This window comes from Callionymus lyra, chromosome 11 (genome assembly GCF_982586985.1).
Source record: "Callionymus lyra chromosome 11, fCalLyr1.hap1.1, whole genome shotgun sequence".
NCBI classification, from domain to species: Eukaryota; Metazoa; Chordata; class Actinopteri; order Syngnathiformes; family Callionymidae; genus Callionymus; species Callionymus lyra.
The window spans coordinates 6307288-6331448 of record NC_141828.1 but is presented as its reverse complement, the minus strand read 5'-3'; the positions used below and the strand labels follow the sequence as shown (position 1 = coordinate 6331448).

Below are 24161 nucleotides of genomic sequence, written 5' to 3'. Positions count from 1 at the left end.
AGTGACAACCAACCAATCAAACCTCAGAGTTTGCTTGACTGTGAAGAACGTGAGTTCAGTAATACTGAAGAGAGACAACATTGAAGAGCATTTTGGGTGAAATGAAAAACATTGACATAGTCCACAGTTGATAGAAAAACATATTTCCTACCCGATGTGTGTAGTCACCGCAGACACCCTGCAGGGGAAAGAAATCATCATCATCTTCATCATCATCATCATCATCATCATCATCATCATCATCATCATCATCATCATCATCATCATCATCATCACTACTTTTCTTCTTGATCATCAACTTCCTCATCCTGATGATCATTCTCTATCTCTTCATCCTCATTCTCACTGTCCTCTTAATCAATATCATCATTAACATCACAACCATCTTCATCCTCATGTTCATCCTCATCTTCATCCTTATCTTCATCCTCATCTTCATCCTCATCCTCATCCTCATCTTCATCTTCATCTTCATCTTCATCTTCATCTTCATCTTCATCTTCATCTTCATCCTCATCCTAACTGTCACTGACCTCTGTATCAATGTCATCATTACCACCACGATCATCCTCATCTTCATCTTGAATTTGATCCTCATCCTCAATGACCACTTCAACAATATCATCATTACCACCACGATTGTCTTCATCCTCATCTTCATCTTCATCTTCATCTTCATCCTCATCTCATCCTCATATTCATCTTTACTCTCACTGACCTCTGTATCAATGTCATCATTACCACCACGATCATCTTCATCTTCATCTTGAATTTCATCCTCATCCTCAATGACCATTTCAACAATATCATCATTACCACCACGATTATCTTCATCCTCATCTTCATCTTCATCTTCATCTTCATCTTCATCTTCATCTTCATCCTCATCTCATCCTCATACTCATCTTTACTCTCACTGACCTCTGTATCGATGTCATCATTACCACCACGATCATCTTGATCCTTACTGACCCCTTCATCCTCATCCTCTCCATCAATATCATCAACTCTTTTCACAGTCGTCATTTAAAGAACATAATAGTTGATAAAGCAGCGTACCTTCTCTCCCTTGAGTCCAGGTTCACCCTAGAAAGAGACAGCAGGAGAATGACTTGCTGACATCATTCGCATCATCAACACCTTCGTCTCTAGTACTCACCGGAACTCCTTTTGGACCACGCTGACCCTGCAGCAAGAGAAGTGTGTCTTTAGTTAAGATGCCGACGTGAAAGAAAAAGATCAATGAAACGATATTCAACAGCTTTTGTATCATTGTTGGTCTGATTACTAGAACATTCCTGCTCCCTGCACAGTGTGAGCAGCTGTCAGCACGTCAACACCCCGTGATTAATGATCTCACCGAGGTGACCCAGCAGGACACGCCCACACCTAGGTGAGCCCTCATTTAGCTGCCCCTCCAAGCCCCCGTAATTCTGCGGGACATTTCTCAGGAAGAAGTAAAAATAACAGCCTCATTATGAGCACATTAGTTGACCGTCAACATCAGTCCTAAACTGTTTGAATTCTCCACTCTCAGGAGGACCATGAGTCATCTGCTCCATCAGACGGTCGACGTGTTGTCAAAGCCTCGACAAACAAACCCTCACATTATGACTTCCTCCGTCTCACTCCAAGTGATAGCCGAGGCAGCCAGATGGAAGCGGTGGAGAGTGACGATAGCCAGAACATCGCGGCTGCTGAAATGAACAGAGCCGTTCTGTTTGAGGTCTTCTCAAGATTTGGCTGGTGTGATTTGTCCGTACTTTGTTGTGCTGATAAAAGCGAAAGCATCTGATTCGCTCTAATGACAGAAGGATTTAAGCGTATGTGTTGTAACAGAAACCACGAATCAGCTCGTGAACAGTAGATTTCGTTGGCTTGGACGACTGTAGAAAAAGTCTCCTGAAACCACGAGATTGTTCTCAGTGAGGTTCGGATCTGGAAATGAATTGATTCCAACTGTCTGACATCTGACAAGAAGGTAATCCGCCACACTTCCTTCAATATCTTTCCTCATTTTCTCCAACATTTGAAGGCTGAACAAAAAAACATTTGAAGACTGATGGCAGGTCTTACCAAGTCTCCCTTGGATCCGTGTTGACCCTGTGTGAGCAAATGAACAGTGAGTGCAGGTGGAGAAATAAACACTAACCACGACTCTACCCATTATCACCATTGTTCTAAACGTATTCCAGCTCAATATTATCATCAGACATTTGTTAATAATGCGTAAGGAAACTCACAGGTTTGCCGTCCATTCCGATTGGACCCTGAAGAAAAAGTAAATGAGAAATGTATTTGCCAGCGAAAAAATAAAATAAACACACTTTAAGTCGAACTACATCAATCATTCTACATTGTCTTTTATTTAAAAAACACATTTCAAAGCTGGTCACTCACGGGAAAACCGGGGAATCCTCGTGTTCCGGGTTGTCCCTGCAGAGAAAGACAATGGATATTTTAGAAGAACGAACATTCACAAGAACACTTGAGCCATATACTCAGGTACTTCAGGCAAACAAACTGTCAAAGGTTCTAGAAAGAATGATGCATAAAAAAGGGCTTCTTATGCAGATTTAGTTGTATCTTCACATGATTAGGATAATGGCTGCAATTTAGTAAAAAACAGGTCTTAGTCTGGAGACTCTACGAATCAGGACGATCACAGGAAAGAGTAAAAATGTAAAAAAAAAAATCCGAGTTGAGGTTATTTTTAGCATCACTTATTAGATATAAAATGTGCCCCAGGAATGAAGCAAAAAGGACACAAAAGGTCAAACCCTGTCTGTCACTCTGGTCTGCCGTGATCTTGAATGATTGACAGAGTGAGGTCTGTATCCCGCCGAGACAAAAACCCCCTCCACGGACTGTTTCTCATCAAAAATGTCTCGAACCATCAGAGAGAAGCGGGTAGAGATTGGTAGAGATTGTAATAAGGTCCGATGTGAAAAACACATGTTCCAGCTACCAGACGTTTGTTTGCGAGACAAAGATCTTTTTGTACGAGATATGAGGGGGATCGGGTGGTTCTCCGGGGACTGGAAAAAATGTACAAGTTGGTTCATAACAATAGAAAACCAACCGCTCACTTTGTCTCCCCATAAAACTAGACCGACTAATAATCCACTTCATGGCCAAATCACACGTTGGAATCCCTTGAGCAAGGCTGCTCCATCCACACTGTATATAATTGCAGCTCATTATGCTATCAATTGCGGCGCATTTTCCTCCTGTGTATGAAAAAGGATTTGGCTCGGAAGCGTTAGACTCAGCCCACAGATCTGGAAGCGTAAACGGTCTGGTAAGTCTTCCCCACAGCTCAGTACGACCAGCTCAGCAGTTCCCTGGATAATGGAAGCGTAGAACTTACGGGAGGTCCTCTCGGCCCAATGATGGACAGTCCCGGCTCGCCTGGTGCGCCCTTTGAAAAAAAATGAGAAAACAAGTTGAATATAGTCCAGAGCAGGTGACAAACCCCAGAACAGCATCCTGTCATCCACACAAGGTCCAGACACGCCTCAATCTTGACTCGTCTGCTGCTGTTCAGGAAACGATCGTATTTTTCTTTTGCGTAATATCGTAATTTTTGACGGGATTCTCCAAGGCTAATCCACTGTCATCTGTAACTCTTCCTATTCACTTGTCCATGATGCATGATGCCACATTATTGAGACATTATTATCCACTATTTATTGTCCACTTAGAGCCTCCATACATGATTAAAAACTCTATGATCTGAAAGATAGTGGAGTGGTCGGCCTGTGGCCTGTAGTGTTGCAGGTTCAATCTCCAGATGAGATTGTGGCGTTTGGCCCTGAGCAAGACACTTTACCGTGATTGGTCCTGATGGATGAGGTGGCGTGCTGCGTTGCAGCCTACTCCCATCAGTGTGTGTGTGAATGGGTGAAGGCGTAACTTCAATAATAACTGATGAGCTCAGCAGGACTTGAGTCTTGTGTTTGAGTCTCTTCAGGTGAACATTAAACATTGTCAGTTGACTTCCATTCTGAGCAGAATTATTTTAGCTATGACACAGTCCCAGATAATAAGTCCACAATTTCCACCTGATACTTTCAGAGTGATGATGATTGTTGTTGCCAAGTATTTGAGGAAGTTTGTTGTTGCGCTACACTTCTATTATCACCATGCTTGATCTTCTGATATAAAACCATTCGTTCAGTATCTTTCATGTCATAGCGTTTGTGTCTTCTTGTTTAGACTTTTGTAACAGTTTATTTTTGTGTCTAAACAAGAAGAAACTGTCTCACCTGCAGTTCATACAAAACTCTATAGAATTCTGAGCAGCTCTAGTAGAAGAACTCACATTTCCCCACGGCTCTGAGGTCTGTGGATCAGAATCTACTGATGGTTCCTGAACAGGCTTCAGGACCAGAGGAGAGAAATCCTTCCAGACTGTTGCTCCTAAGCTTTGGAACCATCTCTGTGTTTGATGATCTACTGACTCCTTCAAGAAACATCTTAAGGTGTGGTGGGATGTTGCAGGGGGGCTGCTAGCCTCTAGCAGGGTCTCCCTTGACTTGAGGGTCATAGTTGAGAAGCCTAACAAAGCGATTCATACAACTTTTATGAATGTAAAATCCAAGTGTCAATGTGCATCTGCTCTCAGGTCGACCCACCGTCTACAACAGGGAATCAAATCGCTTGAACTCATTTCTAATAACTTGCAAACAATCATCCGTGTTTCTGGTTTTGATTCAACCTCTATGTTAGCTGAGGTTTCCGTTCTTCTACACTTCCTGTTGGCTTGTCCATGCCTTCTAGTAGCTTTCACGCAGCCACAAAACCACAGGAGTCGGTTTTCAAGTGTTCTGAAAATGCTGTTCCTCATATGTTCCCTGAGAGGCTTTAAATATTGCATCTCAGCGGTTCTTTACAGCATGTGTTACTGCATATAATCCCCATATTAATTTATCCAATGTTCTGCTTCTTCTTCTTACAGAATGATCCCAGCCTGGCAGCAAATGAATGTCTCAGGGCTGTATGAATCTTCAGTACAGCTAGTTTAGTTGAAGCTCCACTGACTCAACTGCTGAGTCATGTGACACGTCTTCCTTGAGAACCTCGGCATCTCGAGCGGGAAGCTCTGCTGTTGTTGGCCTGGCTGCGGCTGAAGGGATGTTGTGATTGTTTTCTCATGTGGGGTTTTGAAAATAATGGAATTTCATGGTGCCGGGTGAGGAATGAAAACATCTTGTTCAAACATTAGCTAACTCTTTGAGCGACTCGCTGGGTCTGTGTATTCTGGATTTTTAACCGTTTTATTTGATGTCCACGTATAGGCTGTGGCTCCGGACAGAGAGCGGCCGACAAGATGTGGTTTTACTTTCGTATTGGACTGTTAAAAATGATCTATTTTGTGTTCTCTTCGATCGGTTGCTGGGTCATTCGCACATGCACGGTATGAGGTGAACCTCAACAGGCTTGAGCCGAGAGGTCGGAGTCCTTGAATTGTGTTTTGAAGTGTGAAACAATAAGTTGTGAAGCCACAGCGCTGACAGACCGTTTCAAGTCGACTCGGTCACGACTCTTTTTTTTCTTTCTCCAGCAGTAGATTGGCCCTGATGTTCTGTCAACACAACAGCGTCAGATCTTCTACCGCAGACAAGAATAAAAAAAACTATAGTTTTCAGCCTTTTTTGTCATCGTCTGACAACAGCGAGTCCGTCTCCTAAACCACCCTGGTCGCTCTGTCATCACATCAGCTCTCTGTCTGAGATACTGTAAGGTTAACGGTTCATTCATGGGCTTTTGGTTTGGACCAGAAAAATATAGTTTTTAATGATTCTATGACCTAGTCCTGATCCTTTGTCTATGTCATATGCATTTACGTACATATATGTATTTGTGTGTCTAATGGTGCATAAGAAAAGTGTATTTTAAATAGTCTATATGTCAGTCTACACACAATAAAGTACTTGAAAAAAAAAATCTATTGATATGGTTATAAAGTGTATGTATGAGGTCAGAGTGACCTTGACCCTTGAAGCTATTTAGTGACCCTGCTGACCTCTTACTTCATCATCATTTTAACAACAAGCTCAAACAACCTTGACTCCAGATTAAATCAACGTACAAAGAAACATTAACTTGAAAAACAAACCGGTAAGAAGATATAGCAAAACAAACACTTTCAAATTTACGTAGAACCAAAAGAAGAATCTGCCAGATATCGATGCTCAACAGATCGGTGAGATCTGATATATGCCAACTAGACAGGAAGGATTTTAACCTGCAGCAACCTTTGCTTCTGAATACTGGAGAAGTTTGTTCCGGTTGATGCAGAAAACACTTGGAAACACTTGAGCGTTTTTCATCTGGAAGCTATAAGCTTGATTGTGGGGGTGCCTCAAGGGTCAATTGTGGGACCAATTCTGTTTAATACATACTTACTCCCATTTGGGGATGTCATCAGGTAAGATAGAATTTACTCGCACAGCTTTATATTTCTGTGTCCCCTGTCGACCTCTGTCCACTTGAGGGTCTGGACACACATATTTCATCTTCTGTGACCTCATGAAAACTTTGGTGTGGAACCAGTTTTTGGTCTGGATGCTGTTCTGGAGAGTCTACTGCTAACGTGCTAGTTCATCTCGTGTTGCACCAGAATTGACTTGAATGAGATGGATTTGTGGTTCATGACATGCCCTAAACTTACCTTGTCGCCTGCGTGTCCCTTCAAGCCCTGGGATCAGTCACAGCAGACGCATGCAAAAACGTGTGAAGGGAGGAGAGAGAAAGAAAGAGAGGAACCAGTGTTAGAGGCTTGGAGAGGGACCAGGTCATGCAGCAAACTCTGAAAGGGTCGTTGGGAAAAAAAGACGCTAGTCTGTTTATTCTGAGTCAGTAGACGTTTTTAAAATATTCCACAACTGTACCTCGGAGGTGAAAATATTTTCCTCAAATATGACCCGTGTGTAGCATGGAGTCGATACAAAAAAGCTGCACCAAACAATAGTGCGATGTTTGTGTGGTAATAATTGAGAGGGCAGTGGGTCTAGTATTGATCTCTTGACACCAGTAGAAATCACATGAATCGTAAAATATGGAATTTTTATTCATTAGCATCGTTGCTAAGCTACATCTGGTAGCCGGGTCTAGTGTGAAAGTCACAGGAACAGCTTTTTAGAACCGTCGTAGATAAAGAACCACATGTTGTCTAAAGAAATTTGTTTGGCGATAATATTTGGCAAAAACATCGGTTCAAACTCATTTGAAAGAAGTACGTTTAAATCTTCCTTAACACACAGTTACAACAGATGGTGATTCTACACAAAACTGGAAAATAAAACCAATTTATCATGACTTTATTGTTAGTGTTGTTCTAAATAAAATATTGGAAACATTTTTCGACAATTCATTCAAAATAAATCAAACAGTTATAATTGTTATTGTATTTAATCATTTTATCCTTTTCTTTGTGTTATTTACTTTGATATATGTTCTTTATATTTGCACTTTGTCAATATTTGCACAATAATGTTTAATATGCACTTTGTTCTCAATTTCCAGAAGGAGATCTCCAGAGGGATTAATAACTTTCTTATCTAATCCAATCTAATCTAATATAATATAATGTAATTGTATCTAATCTAATATAATCTAACCTTTTCTCAATATCCACTAAACTTTTGTTTACATTTAAACGGTCTACAATTTTGAGTGAAATGATTAAAAAAAAGGGTAACAAAGGTCTCAGATGTCCACCCTCCATGTAGTAACTATTACAACTGATTCATTGTCGGATGATACTGAACACAAATATGCTTATCCTACACATACACAATTCTATTTGTAAACTAAATACACAAAGTTATCTCACTCACCGATCTTCCAGGAATCCCATTACTTCCTCTATCACCCTAGTGACCAGTGTAGAAGATTCACGTTAAAAATGAAGTCGTTTTGGACTCTGAGCTCTCAGAACACAATGAATCATGGGAATGAATGGTTACAGGTTGCCGGCACAAACGCTGGTGTTAGGAGTGACTTTGATGAAGCACACAGGAGCTGGTGTGAGACCGGAACATGACACAGGGAGCAGCAGCGAAGCTCACACACTTGTGCTCATGCAGTCGGAGTCAGCTGTGTCACGTCGAGCTGGTCTCGTCACGTCTGCGGCCACCAGCTGCTGCTCGGCCTACATTTCCTCGTCTGGCAACTGATCACAGTCATAACTCTGTGTCCCTCGGTGCGTTTCATACCGCCATGTTATCCTCTAGTAGTCCCATTGTTAATGTTAGGACCACATATGTTAAATAATACGTGAGAAATGCAGCTCATTCTGTTGGTCGTGAGGGTTGGAAAGAGGAGCAGAGAACCACCATTAAATTAAAATATCATAAGTTTAATGAAAACAAATGAGCTGGACTAGAATGTGACTATTGACACATGACTTTGAAGACATTTAAACGACATCAATCACATACTAAGTAAATTATAGTTACAAAATGTAAGTTTATTTTGGTCATTTTGGTTTAAGGGATATTCAAAATGAACGATTTCCATAATTTAGCTGGATTTACTCTCTCCTCTTTTTTGGGTTTGTTTTTTTTTACTTTATTTTGTCAACACTGGTAGTACAGCTAGTTATGCCATTAATAATTTGTTGTACTTTGGCTGAGTCCCAAATCGTGCACTTCTGCACTGACACATTTTGAGTGCGTCCCGATGAGCAGTGTGTGAAAATGTAGTGCACAATGAGCACTCAATTGGTGCACTCAAACAGCCAGAAAATTGAGTGTATCGATGGACACTTTCCACCCTTAACATCCTCCATCTTAGTGACGTAGATGAAGCTAAACTGAAGCTAAACTGAAGCTAAACTGAAGCTAAACTGAAGCTACGACGAGTATTCGGAGCAGATACCGATGTAAATGTCTCCAGAAAGCACGAGTAACACAACACAACGACAGTAATAACACAATAAAACACAACTAAAAAACTAGTTTCTATCGGTGAAAAGTGTTGTCAAGTGTCAGTGATAGTGTTTCAACGACTGGTTACAATCAGTGTTAAAAAGTAGTAGAAGAAGAAACTGTCGAGTCATTTCCTGTAAGTGTGTAGCAGCAGAGTTTGATTTGAGACACAACTACACTGTCCTAATTTGAGCACTGGGCAAGTAAGTGCACTGTCTTTGAGTGTACTGTGAAGCAAGAGAAGTGCGCGATTTGAGACACAGCATTGGAGTAAGCTTTAAGAAGTACTTTGTGCAGATATAAATTCTGGAATCCTTTACATCGGTGGCTCAAACTAATTGTTTTTAGTAAAAGGATTTTGTTTGACACTCATGAACTACGTCAATGTCCTACAACAAATCTTCATTAGAACAGAACCCTTTCTTTGGATGAGCAGAAACATTAACAAAATGCTGATTATTTACAGAACACTTGGTGCGAGAACAAGAAAACACTGTGTGATTCGTCTCCCTTTGTTTATGGGACACGTCGAGATGAAAGAACAGCATCTCATTGACAATTTAATGTATCAAAAAAATCATTATTGAGCCACATTTTCTGTTTTTCTCTCTTGAATCTGTTCATTGCATCACTCGTCTGGACGAATTTGTTTAGTACGATCTGTCAGCGCGGAACAACACGCTGGGTCGGCGCCGACTGTTTCCTCGTCGGCTTGGACGGAGATCAGATTGAAAATCTCAGAGAGCGCTTGTTGCGTTTGTGATTGATTTGGATTTTGAAATTCAGAGCAAATGAAGTAATGAACACAAGACTTCGGTTCTGAGTTCAAATAGATGTTTTTAGGATCTTTTTATATTCACGTTTATATTGCTAAAACGACTTTATTGACGGAAGATTTGGTTTCATTGGAATGTGACTAAGACGTTGAGGCCAAAGCGAAGGTGCCCTGATCCGAGCAGACAAAGACAGAGCAGCCAAAATAAGTTTGTCTGGCTTCCATTTCATCACAGCTGGCGGACACATTGACTTCTACTTACTACTATTATCTCATTAGAGGACGGAGAAGCACAGTGCACGGCGGTGATTACACTCCACACAAGCAAATATAATACAATACACTTGGACAAATGTTAAAAAGACAGTTACCGGAAAGCCTGGTCGTCCAGGTGGACCCTGAAAAAGGGGCAAGAAAAGGATGATACAAAGAGAAGATGGTCAACATTTTGAGAAGGTGGTCTTTCAACCGTGAACCATGCATTATTACATCTTTCATTTCATCAGAGAGACTCATGCAGGTTGAGAAAAAGCATGCCTGGGATTTTCCTCAAGTCTTGACAGACAGAACATGAGCGACGCCGCCACAGTTGCTTCCGGGACAAACGTGCACAAGGGGGGCTTTCATCAGACGTTAATCACAGGGAGCAGGTACACAATGGAGGCAGAAGCACACGGTCAAGTGGGTTTTGTTCCCGCGAGGAAGTGTAACACACACTCTTTACAGAGGACGACGACGCACTCATTAAAGTCCAAACAGGAAATCTTGACTTCTGACTTTCTTGCATTCAACTCGGAGCACAATCCAACGGAAACGTTCAGACCAAGTCGGTCGTTCTACTTCACATGGTTTCAGGTCAATGAGGACAACATTGAAAATATAAATACAGTTCAGATTCAACCTCTGATGCACTTGTATTTTGGGGTATCTGTGGGGGGCGCACGAGGGACATCGGTCACGTTGCCAGGTGGCGAGTGTGAACATGCATTATGGGTGACTGCCCGTTTTCTTTCGACTCTCACAGGACGGCCCGCCGGGTTCAGAGGTCACAGTACAGGAAGGAGCCCTTTTCTTGACTTACACGCTTAAACATGTGGTTTCAATTTGGCAAAGAAGTGCTGAATGAATGGGGGGCAGGAGGGGGTCAGGGGTGCCTCGGGAAGGTTCCATTGACTGCGGCGAAGAGTCGGCTATTCTTGAACGAAGGTCTTGATTAAGAATTAACAAAAACCTGTTTTATCGTCGGTGAAATGAGAAAATCCTCTGGAGCCGGGAGTGTCGTGCAGTGGCCGTTTGGGCTTCTCTTCTCTGGGAGCGGTTGAGGATATGAAACAGCTTCTCTGACTTGAATTACAGATGCTTGACAAATTACAGGGAAACGGAGGCCGAGGTCACTGAAGAGTTTGATGAGGATGTGGCCAGATGACGAGTCACTACGACCACTTATAATGCAATTTACACAACTGGAGTTTCACCGAGGCTGAAACCCACAGTGTGCTGCAATATTTGTGCGTGTAAATGTGAACATCATGTATTTATCAGGGGGTAGATAACGTTACACTGACCACACATTGACTAAAGATAACCCCAGAGATAATAAATAATCTTTTGAAGTTTCAGCGCCTCTTCTTATGGTCGGGGCAGCTGGTGTCTGACTCAGAGATTATGCTGATGAACTCGGGGAAAGTGGCGAAGCGTCTCACAGTCTCCTTCCTTAAGGAGTTTTGCAGCCCGTCAGAGAGCATGTGGCAAGTCAAGACATCTTTGTCTCGCTCCCTCGGGATCCTCTAGTCGGAGCTGCAGCAAAAGTGAGGTGTGTCGGTTTCAACTGTACAAACCACACGAGATATCGTCAAGATATCTTCGAGATCTTCAAGATATCTTCGAGATCTTCAAGATATCTTCGAGATATCTTAAAGCACAATAAAGCATGTGCATAGAACTTCACTTTTTTTGTGGCTCCGACCGAAACGCTTCGATAGTACCGAGTATCTTCGTTTATAGGTGTCAAGACTCAGCGCCCAGTCATGATACGAGATAATTTGTCGCTTTTTCTGAAGAGAAACTAATAACTGAAGAACTATTGAACAGAAGATTGATTTGTAACTTGTTAGCAAGTGTTCTTTTGTACTGGAAATTATTCATTAGTCATTTATTTCGTATGAAAGAAAAAATCTTGAAGTGCAAATCTACTCAATTTGCAAATTAAACTCAGGATTTGTACTATATGTAATATTATTTATTTTTGTTAGAATTGATCTTAGGAAATTGTGTATCTTAAAAAGTATTGTTCGGGAGCCAGTATTGAAGTGATGGTATCAGTACTGGTATTGAAAATGTTGGATCAATACCCAGCTCATTATAATGTCAAACACGCTGCTAAGTGTAATGTCACTGCATCCTCTTGTGGCTTCTTTGCAGTTATTTATTATAGACTTTATTTTCAGCCTTGTCGTGTATTAAACCTTTTATTTGGCCTTTACTGTCAGAGGCAAGTAACACCTGTTCTATTCATCAACATACACTGAACCTCATCTATTACCTGCTTCTTCCATTTCATCATCCATCCTTCTCTTTTCCATTCTTTCAATTTCAGTATCTTTAACACCACGCGTGTCGGACTCAAGGGCCAGATTTGTTGTTGATTAAAAGGCGCAAAGTCAAAGTAGAACAATGTTCATGTTGACATTGTGACCTGTAATGATGTCAGTGTTTAAGTTAAGATCAAGAATATGGATTATTGACCTAAAATCATGACATCACTTCTCAAGAACTGTTATAAACAGTTAAGCAATTAAAAATTAAGTTCAGGCCCAGAGTTCCTAAAGATTTAAGCCCGTGGTGTGATTGAGTCGGTAACTCCTGCGACATATACAACATGGAAGTTCTCACTTCCACTCACACTCTGGCTGCTACTCTAACGCCTCAGTTATCACTTCGTCCACAAATCACTCCATCATAAGCAAACATCATGGTCCATGGAAACGCCTGGCAAGCCTCGTCTGTCCATCACCGACGGCAACAAAAGCTTTGACTTCTGATTGGAACAGCTGTTTAAGCGATTCTTGGTCACATTGTCTAGTAGTTGCGGAGTATTAACGACAAGTTATTTTGGCATAACTTAAAAAAAACAAAACAACAAAAGACACGTCCCTATCATTGTTTCCTGTTTCGACACAACCTGATACAAGATTTATGCCTCTGACTTGTCGGTATTTTAATTCATTTTGTACTAAAATATACTGTTAAACATCTCTGTCAAGCTCCGCTCTCATTGGCTGGCATTTGCCTCCATGAGCAGAATTATTACAGAATGATTACTACAATAAGAGCAACAATTAACCAGAAACATCACCTGTCTGGTCCTCCAGCATCACTATAAGATCATAAACATTTACACAACTTTAGTCCAATGTATTTTAGAATACTCTGTTTTTCAACGTTTCGCTAATCTCAACCAATACTAAAGTCAAAGTCACGCCGTCAGGTTCAAACTATTCAAAATGGAACAGTCTGTCTCAACATCCTGTTTGAAACTTGCATTTGAACTTTCCAGGGAGTGACATTGGCAGAGAGAGAGTAAGTCAGAACTTTCCAGCAGCACAGAAGCCAAAGTCAAATAAAACAGATTTTTTTTGGAATACTTGAGCCACAGTAACCGTAATCACAGATGTATATTACACGCGGCTAAATAGTCATAAATGGAAACCACATTAAAGGTCAAATACTATCAGTCTGTAATTACAGGTTCAAACTCGAGCCTCGACTGGAGACGATGGGTGACTTGGGGCCAAACACAGCTGCAGGAGCGACAACACGTTTATCATATGTTATTCGGTTCATGACCTGGCAGCACATTGAACAATAGAGTTTATCAGCAGCGTCGAGTGTTTCTCACTCCACCTCACACACACCTAACAGGAAGTCAGTCGTTGACCTGTTGAAGTCAAGTCCTGATCATCAACGACCTGATGCTGACACGAACCATAGTTGCCCACGAATAATTACACCTTTTTTTAGCATTTGAAATATCATAATTGGCACCTTCACTGCTTATCTGAGGACGGGGTTACGGGGGAAGACTAAAGAGCCCCAGACTTTCCTCTCCCCAGGAACCTCTTCTAACAAGTCGCTCAAGTGTGAGACATGGTGGAAGCTAAATAGGACACTATGTGGCGCTGGTGAGCCAAACTCTTGATAAATAGTAACATATCCTTAAAAGGTTATTGGATACAGATGGTGACCCAGAACACTGGCCACACTTCTTCATCTATTCTTTGAACCATCATTAAAATGTGCTGATTATATATTTAGTTGTTTTGCTCACAAACCTCCCGACGTAAATACACGAGAGAACACACGGAACTATCTGGAGCCGTCGTTCGCTGGTCTATGAATGGTTCCTGCGTCTGCCAGACATACATGTGAGTGTACATGTCAGTGGTGCTCATGGTGCAGAGAAGGATGACGAGGCTCTAACACAACATTGGTTCACATCAAGAAAGTCAACAAACATGAAGTCACTTTACCACATGATGATCACAGCAGGCAGTGTTGTACTTACTGGAGGTCCTAGAAACCAGAGGGGAGAGAGAGAGAGGGATTAGTGGAGTCATCTTTATTCTGTACATGGTTTTACTGTATATTATTATACAATCTTATACTCATATGTGATTTTGTTTTGAATATAACACAACGATCACAGGATTTTCATTTGAACATTTACCAGATTCATTTATGTCATTTGAACATTTACGTGTCATTTGATCATTTATGTATGTCATAGGAACATTTCAGTGGTTCATGTGAACCTGGATGTTTTCTCATGTCCACATGTATTTTTGTCAGGTGAACATGTGTGTTTTAATGTGAACATTTTTCTTTATCATGTGAACATTTATGTTTGTCATGTAAACATTTTCTTGACATGTGGACATTTATGGTTGTCATGTGAACATTAACGTTTGTAATGTGAACATTATGTTTGTCGTGTAAACTTTTATGTTTGTCATATGAGCATAATGTGTGTCATGTGATTATTAAATGTGTCATGTGAACATTATGTGTGTCATTTGAACATTATGTGTGTCATGTGATTATTTAATGTGTCATGTGAACATTATGTGTGTCATTTGAACATTATGTGTGTCATGTGATTATTAAATGTGTCATGTGAACATTATGTGTGTCATGTGAACATTATGTATGTCATGTGAACATTATATGTGTCATGTGAACATTATGTGTGTCATGTGAACATTATGTGTGTCATGTGATTATTAAATGTGTCATGTGAACATTATGTGTGTCATGTGAACATTATGTATGTCATGTGAACATTATATGTGTCATGTGAACATTATGTGTGTCATGTGAACATTATGTGTGTCATGTGATTATTAAATGTGTCATGTGAACATTATATGTGTCATGTGAACATTATATGTGTCATGTGAAATGTGTATGTAAGTAAGTAAGTAAGTAATATTTATTTATAAAGCGCTTTTCGAGACCAGGGTCACAAAGCGATTAAACAAAACAATATTCAAAAAAGTACATACTTTAAAGGTCAAGATAAAAACTGATAACACAACAGGAGTTCCAGAAATTCAAGGAAAAGCCTGAACAAATAGAAACGTCTTAAGATGTTTCTTAAAGGAGTCAGTAGATCATCAAGTGTAAAGAGAGAGGAAGATCGTTCCAAAGCTTAGGAGCAACAGTCTGAAAAGATTTCTCTCCTCTGGTCCTGAGCCGTGTGTGTCATGTGAACATTATGTGTGTCACGTGAACATTATGTGTGTCATGTGAACAGTGGTGTCATTTCCTAAAACACAAATATCTAATTATTGTATGTGTGACCCCATTCACAGTCTCGACTCTGGACCAGAAAGATTCTTTAAAACTGTGCTCACAGTGATGTAAGACGCTCTGTATTATACATCAAGAAATCTTCCACAGTCACCACTGTCATGGTTTCTACCCAGTGATGTACATGTTGACATGAGTCTGCCTCAGAGAGACTGGCCTCATAATGTGGTTGTAACTATCTTGTCTTTTTTGTGACAAAAAGTGACTCGAGCACATAAAACGACTGACAACATGTCGATCAGAATGTTTATGTGTTTAAATACGTTTTGCATGATGAAGAAACCTGGATCTCAAGCGCTTTATAGCACTTAACAACTCTTCTCTGTGAAATATGTCCTCGCCCTGCAGTTCCCTCCAGAGCTGGGCGTGTGTTGAATAAGAGCTTCCATGAAAACAGCTGGTGCTGAAGTAAATCTGTGTGTGCTGCACAACTTGCCGATCTGTCTTCTCTTTCAAACTACATGGCTCAAGAGCAGCTTCTGAGAGCACACCACGAACCCGCGCCTTCAAAGACATGTCCGGCTTAATTTAGAAGCATAAAGCTGTATCACTTTCCTGGACTGCCGTGGAATGACACAGGCCACTAAGACTCCTGCAGAGAAGTATTGTTCCGACGATCATTTGACTTCTACAGACCATAGCTTGATGTTATGTCGTGTAAAATGTTTGTTCGCTATAAGAGCCAACACTATCAAATATAAACGAAGGACCAGTCACGTGTGGGAAGACCAATATTTCGCAGTGATTACGGGACGTGTTGGTGGAATGACGCAGGTGATCCTCGTCGACCTCAGAAGCTCCGGACGGTTTGACATATCGCAGGGTTTGTGTTAAATCTGGACAGATGGTCCACACCTCGCCGCCGCCATTAAACCCCAGAAACAATCTTCCTCTGACCTTTTCATGAGCACACCTGAACCACCGATGTTTCTGTAGGCGAGCGGAGAGAAGCGCTGAGTGACAAAACAAGGATGTTTTTGATAACAAATTCAGGATTTCAGATTGATTCGGAAAGACTTGTCAAGATCAGCTGAATTAAAATGGATTATGACCTGTGGTAGCTGAACCCATAGAGGGCGCTGGGGCGCCGCGCTCCCACCGATTAGGCTGTTTTTTTATTTTCTAATCTTTTTTCTATTTTATTTTATTTATTATGATTTTTTATTTTTTATTTTCAAAACAATCATCAACAGTGACGAGTGTATGTTTGTAGAATTCTAGAAACTATATTTGCATAGATTCACGTTCTTCCAATGATCTTGGTTTGCGTCGTCATTCGTCATATCCTGTGTATCTGGGGGGTGTGTGTGTGTGTGTGTGTGTGTGTGTGTGTGTGTGTGTGTGTGTGTGTGTGTGTGTGTGTGTGTGTGTGTGTGTGTGTGTGTGTTGAGAATAGCCCATCAGTGACATCACGTTTATTTTAGCTCCAATCATGACAATCATACATCGCGTCAAAAGTGATGTCATCTCTGAGGATGAACTTGGGCGCCTGGAAAAGCGACAACTATTGTTAAATACATAACAAAACGTACACACTATTACACAAGATTGAATAGCTCACTTGGTAGTGCATCACACTTGTGAACCTTGAGGACGCGGGTTGGTCCAGACAATATTTTCTAATTAAATTTTTTGCAGTGTCTTTGTGTGATAGTGATTAGTTCGTAGATATAATCTCTTATGTCTCAGTGCATGAAAGGGTTTTTAATCATTTTCCTATAGTTTCTTTTTCATAATTCGGTATATTCTGATTGCGTAACAGTGATCAGAACTGGATGGACAGCGGCAGCTCTTCTTGTTTTGTTTGGAATATCAGGTGTTTTATTATTATGTTTATGTTGAGGAAGGTAAAGTACATAAAAGAGCACAACCTCAAATACATTTCGCCAGCCGCCACCGGTGAGGACGCCGTTTCTTTGCTGGACAATAAAAAAGAAACCTGCTCTTTAGGGGTGTTAAAAATAATCTATACACCTGATTTACCTATATTGTACTGAGCCCCTAAAGTAACTTTTTAAGTTCTCGCGATGAACTATTATATGCTTGCCTAAAAGCTACGTTAGCGTTAGCACGGAGAAGCTTTAACTTGCTTGCGTAGAAGCTTAAAAAAAACCTCCTAAAAGTGTAGTTTTTAAAACGAGTGTCTGTTATATTCAGTCTAACTATAGTTCAGTCATAACATGGTGACTTGCATTAATGACAGACGTCTCCCTTTTGGGCTTCACCGTCTCTAAATAGCTTGGATTTAGTGAAAAGGCGAATCTCGCCGCCTGTTGCACGACGTCCACGTCCTCGCGTCGCTGCTGCTGGTCGTGACACAGATTCACCGGCGATGACGGCACAATGAGTGATTTATAACAATTACCATCTTTATTTTTGGTCGACACATATTTGAGCAGAGAAATCACCCTCTGGATTTAGAGGAGACCGATCTGTCCGTGCGACGCTGCGACAGGCTGTTTATGCAGAGGATGCACGAGTGGAGACATGAAGGTCGCAGCTGCTGGTTAAGACGCGTTTGTGGAAGAGACAATAACGTGTCCACCATCATCAAATAATATCTTCTATCACACTCATGTTTGTGGTTTATATCAATGCATGCGTATGGAATTAATACAATCTCCAGCCACTAGATGGCAGCAGTCATTAGGTCCTCCGCAGCGAGAAAATACCTTGAGTTCCCCGCAATGACTGAGGATGAGAGGATACAGTCGACTTATGTTTGGACATATTTTGGTTTGAAAACAAATGAGAGCAGTTACGACTTCATCAAGAGTAATACTACAATACTACACATATATACTTGTTACTACACTATCGCAACACCAGAGTCAAGTACTAAACAATACTACACATATATACTTGTTACTACAGTATCACAACACCAGAGTCAAGTACTAGACAATACTACACATATATACTTGTTACTACACTATCACAACACCAGAGTCAAGTACTGGACAATACTACACATATATACTTGTTACTACAGTATCACAACACCAGAGTCAAGTACTAGACAATACTACACATATACTTGTTACTACGCTATCACAACACCAGAGTCAAGTACTGGACAATACTACACATATATACTTGTTACTACAGTATCACAACACCAGAGTCAAGTACTAGACAATACTACACATATATACTTGTTACTACAGTATCACAACACCAGAGTCAAGTACTGGACAATACTACACATATATACTTGTTACTACACTATCACAACACCAGAGTCAAGTACTCGACAATACTACACATATATACTTGTTACTACACTATCACAACACCAGAGTCAAGTACTGGACAATACTACACATATATACTTGTTACTAAACGATCACAACACCAGAGTCAAGTATTCGACAATACTACACATATATACTTGTTACTACACTATCACAACACCAGACGCAAGTACTGGACAATACTACAAATATACTTGTTACTTCACTATCACAACAACAGAGTCAAGTACTCGACAATACTACACATATATCTTGTTCAGTATCACAATATATCATGTCAAGATCACGTCTTCATTGTCACGTGAAAATCAGTGGAACAGCTTCAATGCTTCAGATCCTCCGTGTGTTTACTGGCGACAGGAAAACAGAATTCCTTCTCGGTTCTGCAGCGACCATCACATCCTGTGGCCTGTAATACTCACTCCTGGGACTTAGTGTCCCTCACCTTAATCCAGAAGGCGCTTGGCATCCTGTGGGGGGTACGGGCTTCAAATATAGCACATAGTGGCGCCGGACGAGCAGCCCCCCCTGAAACAAGTGACGCTGCACGGAGGAGTGGGCTCCACATGAAACGAACCTGAGGGCCACAGACATAAACACAGAAAGGGAAGTGGCACTGCTGTCATGAACGCCAGGCTTCCTCTCCACCGAGGCTTAATGCAGTCTAATTATTGCCGACACCTGTTGCTGCTTATATAAGGTGTTGTGCTCAACCTTCAGCCTCACACTGTCGCCCGCCCTCCACCGGACCTCCACCGGACCTCCACCGGACCTCCACCGGACCTCCACCGGACCTCCACCGGACCCGACTGTACGACCTGGTGGATCTCACGGCCTGTTTTTCACTTGTGCTTCAGATTTATCAGTCGAAACAAATCCACGCCCAGGACCCCGAAGATAAGCGGGGTTCCACCTCGGAGGAGGAGTAAAGTTGCAATATGAGGATTTATTTTCGAAGCCGTCTGGTCCCAGGTTACGTGTTATCTCCGACGAGTGTGTTGATCAGATTGTTCTCGCATCAGCTTGGTTTCCAAACGGTTTTATGGTTCAGCAGCATAACAACAGTCGTCCTCTGTGTCATTCTTCAGCAGATACATGGAGTCACTCCCTACTTCCAGTGGGATAAAAACAGTGGGAGTTCAGGATACATTTTTATTCCTTCTGTCAGGAGAAGAAAAACGATGTTCCTCAGGTGACCACGAATCACCGTCACCTCAGGAACAAGTGGATAACGAGCACGATGACGTAATAACGCTCTATGTAACCTGTGACCATGGCCCGCTTTGTTTATACAACGAGGACCGATGGCACGCAGTGACAAACCTCCATGTTTGACCAATCACCGTGGAGTGGGTGTGGCTTTGGTTAACAAGATTTAATCTCCAGAAAAACAAGTGGGCGGGCCTTAGGATCATTTTCTAACGTCAATATTTAGATGAAAAGAAAGTTTTGTACAAACACACACTGATGATACAATAGAGCCCGACAACACACACTTAAATATACACATTAGTTTAACTTTAAGAAGGAATGTCAAGTATATTTGATTAAATACCATTTAGTAACTTTCCACATTGAGAGTTAAAGTGTATTTTCTTCCAACAGTGACTTTAGGTGTGACGCGCCCAGATTCCTGTCATAAGTCAAGTCACTGCAGAAGCTGTGAGGAAGCAGTTCAGCTCCACAAGTCTAGAATAAATCTTCCCTGAAACACATTTATCACAAATTCACCATCTTTGGTCATCAAAATAGAATATGCTGGTTAACTTCCCAGATTATTTTAGCTCTTTTGTTTTAGATGTTGTGTGTTTACAATAATACTGTTGTGTGTTTACATAATACTGTTGTGTGTTTACAATATTACTATTGTGTGTTTACATAATACTGTTGTGTGTTTACATAATACTGTTGTGTGTTTACAATATTACTGTTGTGTGTTTACATAATACTGTTGTGTGTTTACAATATTACTATTGTGTGTTTACATAATACTGTTGTGTGTTTACAATCATTATATTGTGTGTTTACAATATTACTGGTGTGTGTTTACATAATACTGTTGTGTGTTTACAATCATTATATTGTGTGTTTACAATATTACTGTTGTGTGTTTACATAATACTGTTGTGTGTTTACAATATTACTGTTGTGTGTTTACATAATACTGTTGTGTGTTTACAATCATTATATTGTGTGTTTACAATATTACTGTTGTGTGTTTACATAATACTGTTGTGTGTTTACAATCATTATATTGTGTGTTTACAATATTACTGTTGTGTGTTTACAAAAATAATGTTGTGTATTTTAATCATACCATTGTGTGTTTACAATAATACTGTTGTGTGTTTAAAATTATACTGTTGTGTATTTACAATAATACTGTTGTGTGTTTAAAATTATACTGTTGTGTATTTACAATAATACTGTTGTGTATTTAAAATTATACTGTTGTAAGTAAGTAAGTAAGTAATTTTTATTTATACAGCGCTTTTCCAGACCAGGGTCACAAAGCGCTTAAACAATCAAAACAATATTCAATAAAGTATATATTTTAAAGATCGAGAAAACACTGATAACACAACAGGAGTTCCAGAAAATCAAGGAAAAGCCTGAACAAATAGAAACGTCTTAAGATGTTTCTTAAAGGAGTCAGTAGATCCATCAAGTGTAAAGAGAGGAAGATCGTTCCAAAGCTTAGGAGCAACAGCCTGAAAAGACTAGTCATCAAAGTTCAGATATTTTACTAAAGATACAAACGAGTCACATCCCTGCTCATAAGTCACTTCAAGTCTTTTATATATTCGACAGATGATCCTGGACTCTTAGGATCCTGAATACTGGTAAGTCTTGCTCCTGGATGTAGATTGTGTGGATTATTTCCGGGACTCACAACAAACACGGGCTCGACTTGAGCCTAACAACACAAACAACAACACAAAGAGTCTGTGAATCCGTTTAAGTTCTGAATGGACTGACAGTGAAGTCACCGACGGGCCTCACGCTGAGACACACTCTGGCTGAGCTGTTAACAACCTTCACAAGTCCACGGACCTCCATCATGTCAAGCAATACGTTGGCTGGAACGTCGTGAAAAAACAATCCATCTGCTCCAGGTGTTTAAATGATCCGTGAGTGTGTGAGGTGGCAGCGGCGAGTGGACCAGGTTCAGCAGGTAGAACCCGTGCCAGACGAGGAAGGCCCACAGACGGAAAAGCAGCTTAATCCAGACACAGTAGCTCTGTCATTACGGCTCAGCCTCGCTCGCTAAATGTAAACAGGGCAAAGACGGTGGAGAAAATCATGCCAGGTTTCCGTCTTCATTTCCTAATGTGTGAGATGATTCACAGCCTCGGCAGATGTTCGCTCCGCGCTCCTAATGGCCTTCGCAGCCTCTCGCTTTCAAAACACTCGTGGACTGCGTTTCTAAAACCACCTCGTCTCTACTACGTACTTAATTATCCTGGTTACGAGTCTTCGGTGAAACCTTCCAGCATGTTTATTCTTGCTGGGGTTTAGATGAAGATCCTCTACTAGAGCCTCAGTTTCTGTGACCGTCTGCATTAAATGACTGTGAACTCCGTTCTCACGGCACAACCAGAAGTGATACGAACTCTACAAAAGAAGATAGAAGATAGAAGTCATGAAATAATATTGTCCTAAATACATTATTCATGTTTAAGCTCTTTGGGTGTGTCCCAAATCACTCACTTCTGCACTTACACTTAAAGTTCACCTAATGTAAAAACTCTGCTTACTTATTCACATGTTGTACATGTTGAAGTCGTGCTCTTCAAAATACAGTAGTTCATTCATCAGGATGTTGCTCCATTTTTAAGTAATTACTTAATAAAGTTCTCGTCTGAAATCTTGCCAAACGAGATTACGGTTTAAATTATACATTCTGACATCACTCTGGTGCAGGTGTCCTCCACTAGAAGATCTAAATCAAGTTAGGTACCTACATGTTAATAAACTAAATAAATATTTATGTAAACACTGTGAGAGTTACTTCTGCCTTTAGGTGTTTATGTTATGTGTACATTAAGCAGCAAACCTTATTTTTATTGTTCGTTTTTTAATGTACAAAAAGGGAGTTTCAGGTGTGAGTTTGAAATTTACGTGAGTCCTTGAATGCAACTCGTGTTTTTATGACCAATCAGAGCAGAGTGGGCGGAGTCTGAGCTGAAACGGAGCATTTTTTAAGTGGGCGGGGCTTAAGCGTATTTTATAATATAAGTATATTTATTGAATGAGAGTTTTGTGCAAAAAGAAACTGATGAGTATAATAGAGAATAATAGAGTATAATAGAGTATAATAGAGGTGCTTGAACAATTTAAGTGACACTTACAGTAAATCAGCACATTAGGTGCCCTTTAAATATTTTGAGTGCACAAGTGCGTTCTGATGAGTGTGCGAAAATGTAGTGTGTAATGAGCACTTAATTGTCCATCCATCCATCCATCCATCCATCCATCCATCCGTCCGTCCGTCCGTCCGTCCATCCATCCATCCATCCTTCCATCCATCCATCCGTCCATCCGTCCGTCCTTCCGTCCGTCCGTCCATCCATCCATCCATCCATCCATCCATCCATCCATTCGTCCATCCGTCTATCCATCCATCCATCCGTCCATCCATCCATCCATCCATCCATCCATCCATCCATCCATCCATCCATCCATCCATCCATCCATCCATCCATCCATCCATCCATCCATCCATCATCCATCTATCCATCCATCCATCCATCCATCCATCCATCCATCCATCCATCCATCCATCCATCCATCCATCCATCCATCCATCCATCCATCCATCCATCCATCCATCCATCCTTCCAGATCTGTCCATCCGTCATTAAATGCAAACATCTCAGTTCTATTATTCTTACTTCATTTTGGAAATTAATAATTCGCTATTATTATTATTATTATTTAATGAGTCTCTCTACACATTATCATGAGATAAACACACAAAACACGCACACGCACACGCACACGCACACGCACACGCACACGCACACGCACACGCACACGCACACGCACACGCACACGCACACGCACACGCACACGCACACGCACACGCACTTGTTGTCAGCGTTCTTGTTTTGTCGGCCCTGATCAACGACGTCAGACCATCTATAAGGTCCCTGTTGTTTGTGTCCATGGTTGGAGGAGAAAGAAAGTCATCTGCCACCTCCAGGAATGAGGTGTGTTGAGGATTTAGGAGGCGATTCTTTCTTTAATTGATTTAGCAGACGGCAGCGGTGGTAGCAGGCACGCCGGCCTCTGCAAGCCATTAAAACAGAAGCTGAGGCGGAGAGA

General features: G+C 41.0%; 2 protein-coding genes across 9 annotated transcripts in view; both read right to left on the bottom strand.

Moving 5' to 3' along the window:
* Positions 1-10794, bottom strand: part of col13a1 (collagen, type XIII, alpha 1) — a 29725-nt gene extending 18931 nt beyond the window's left edge. For 3 of the 8 annotated variants that reach the window (XM_087802049.1, XM_087802050.1, XM_087802051.1), the window contains exons 1-10: positions 10083-10794; positions 7845-7880; positions 6677-6703; positions 3371-3421; positions 2401-2436; positions 2244-2270; positions 2077-2103; positions 1160-1186; positions 1060-1086; positions 152-178 (exon numbers count right to left, since the gene is read on the bottom strand). In XM_087802049.1, the coding sequence (XP_087658175.1) occupies positions 152-178; positions 1060-1086; positions 1160-1186; positions 2077-2103; positions 2244-2258 (123 nt within the window). In that variant the 5' untranslated portion in view covers positions 2259-2270; positions 2401-2436; positions 3371-3421; ... (1 more) ...; positions 7845-7880; positions 10083-10794. The remainder of the gene's footprint in view (positions 1-151; positions 179-1059; positions 1087-1159; positions 1187-2076; positions 2104-2243; positions 2271-2400; positions 2437-3370; positions 3422-6676; positions 6704-7844; positions 7881-10082) is intronic. The other 5 variants (XM_087802054.1, XM_087802055.1, XM_087802053.1 and 2 more) reach the window with 4 other exon arrangements.
* Positions 10795-14041: 3247 nt separating this feature from the next.
* Positions 14042-24161, bottom strand: part of LOC148069077 (collagen alpha-1(XIII) chain-like) — a 30817-nt gene continuing 20697 nt past the window's right edge. Inside the window, exon 3 of the mRNA XM_087802058.1 lies at positions 14042-14283. Coding sequence (XP_087658184.1) covers positions 14237-14283 — 47 coding nt within the window. The 3' untranslated portion in view covers positions 14042-14236. The remainder of the gene's footprint in view (positions 14284-24161) is intronic.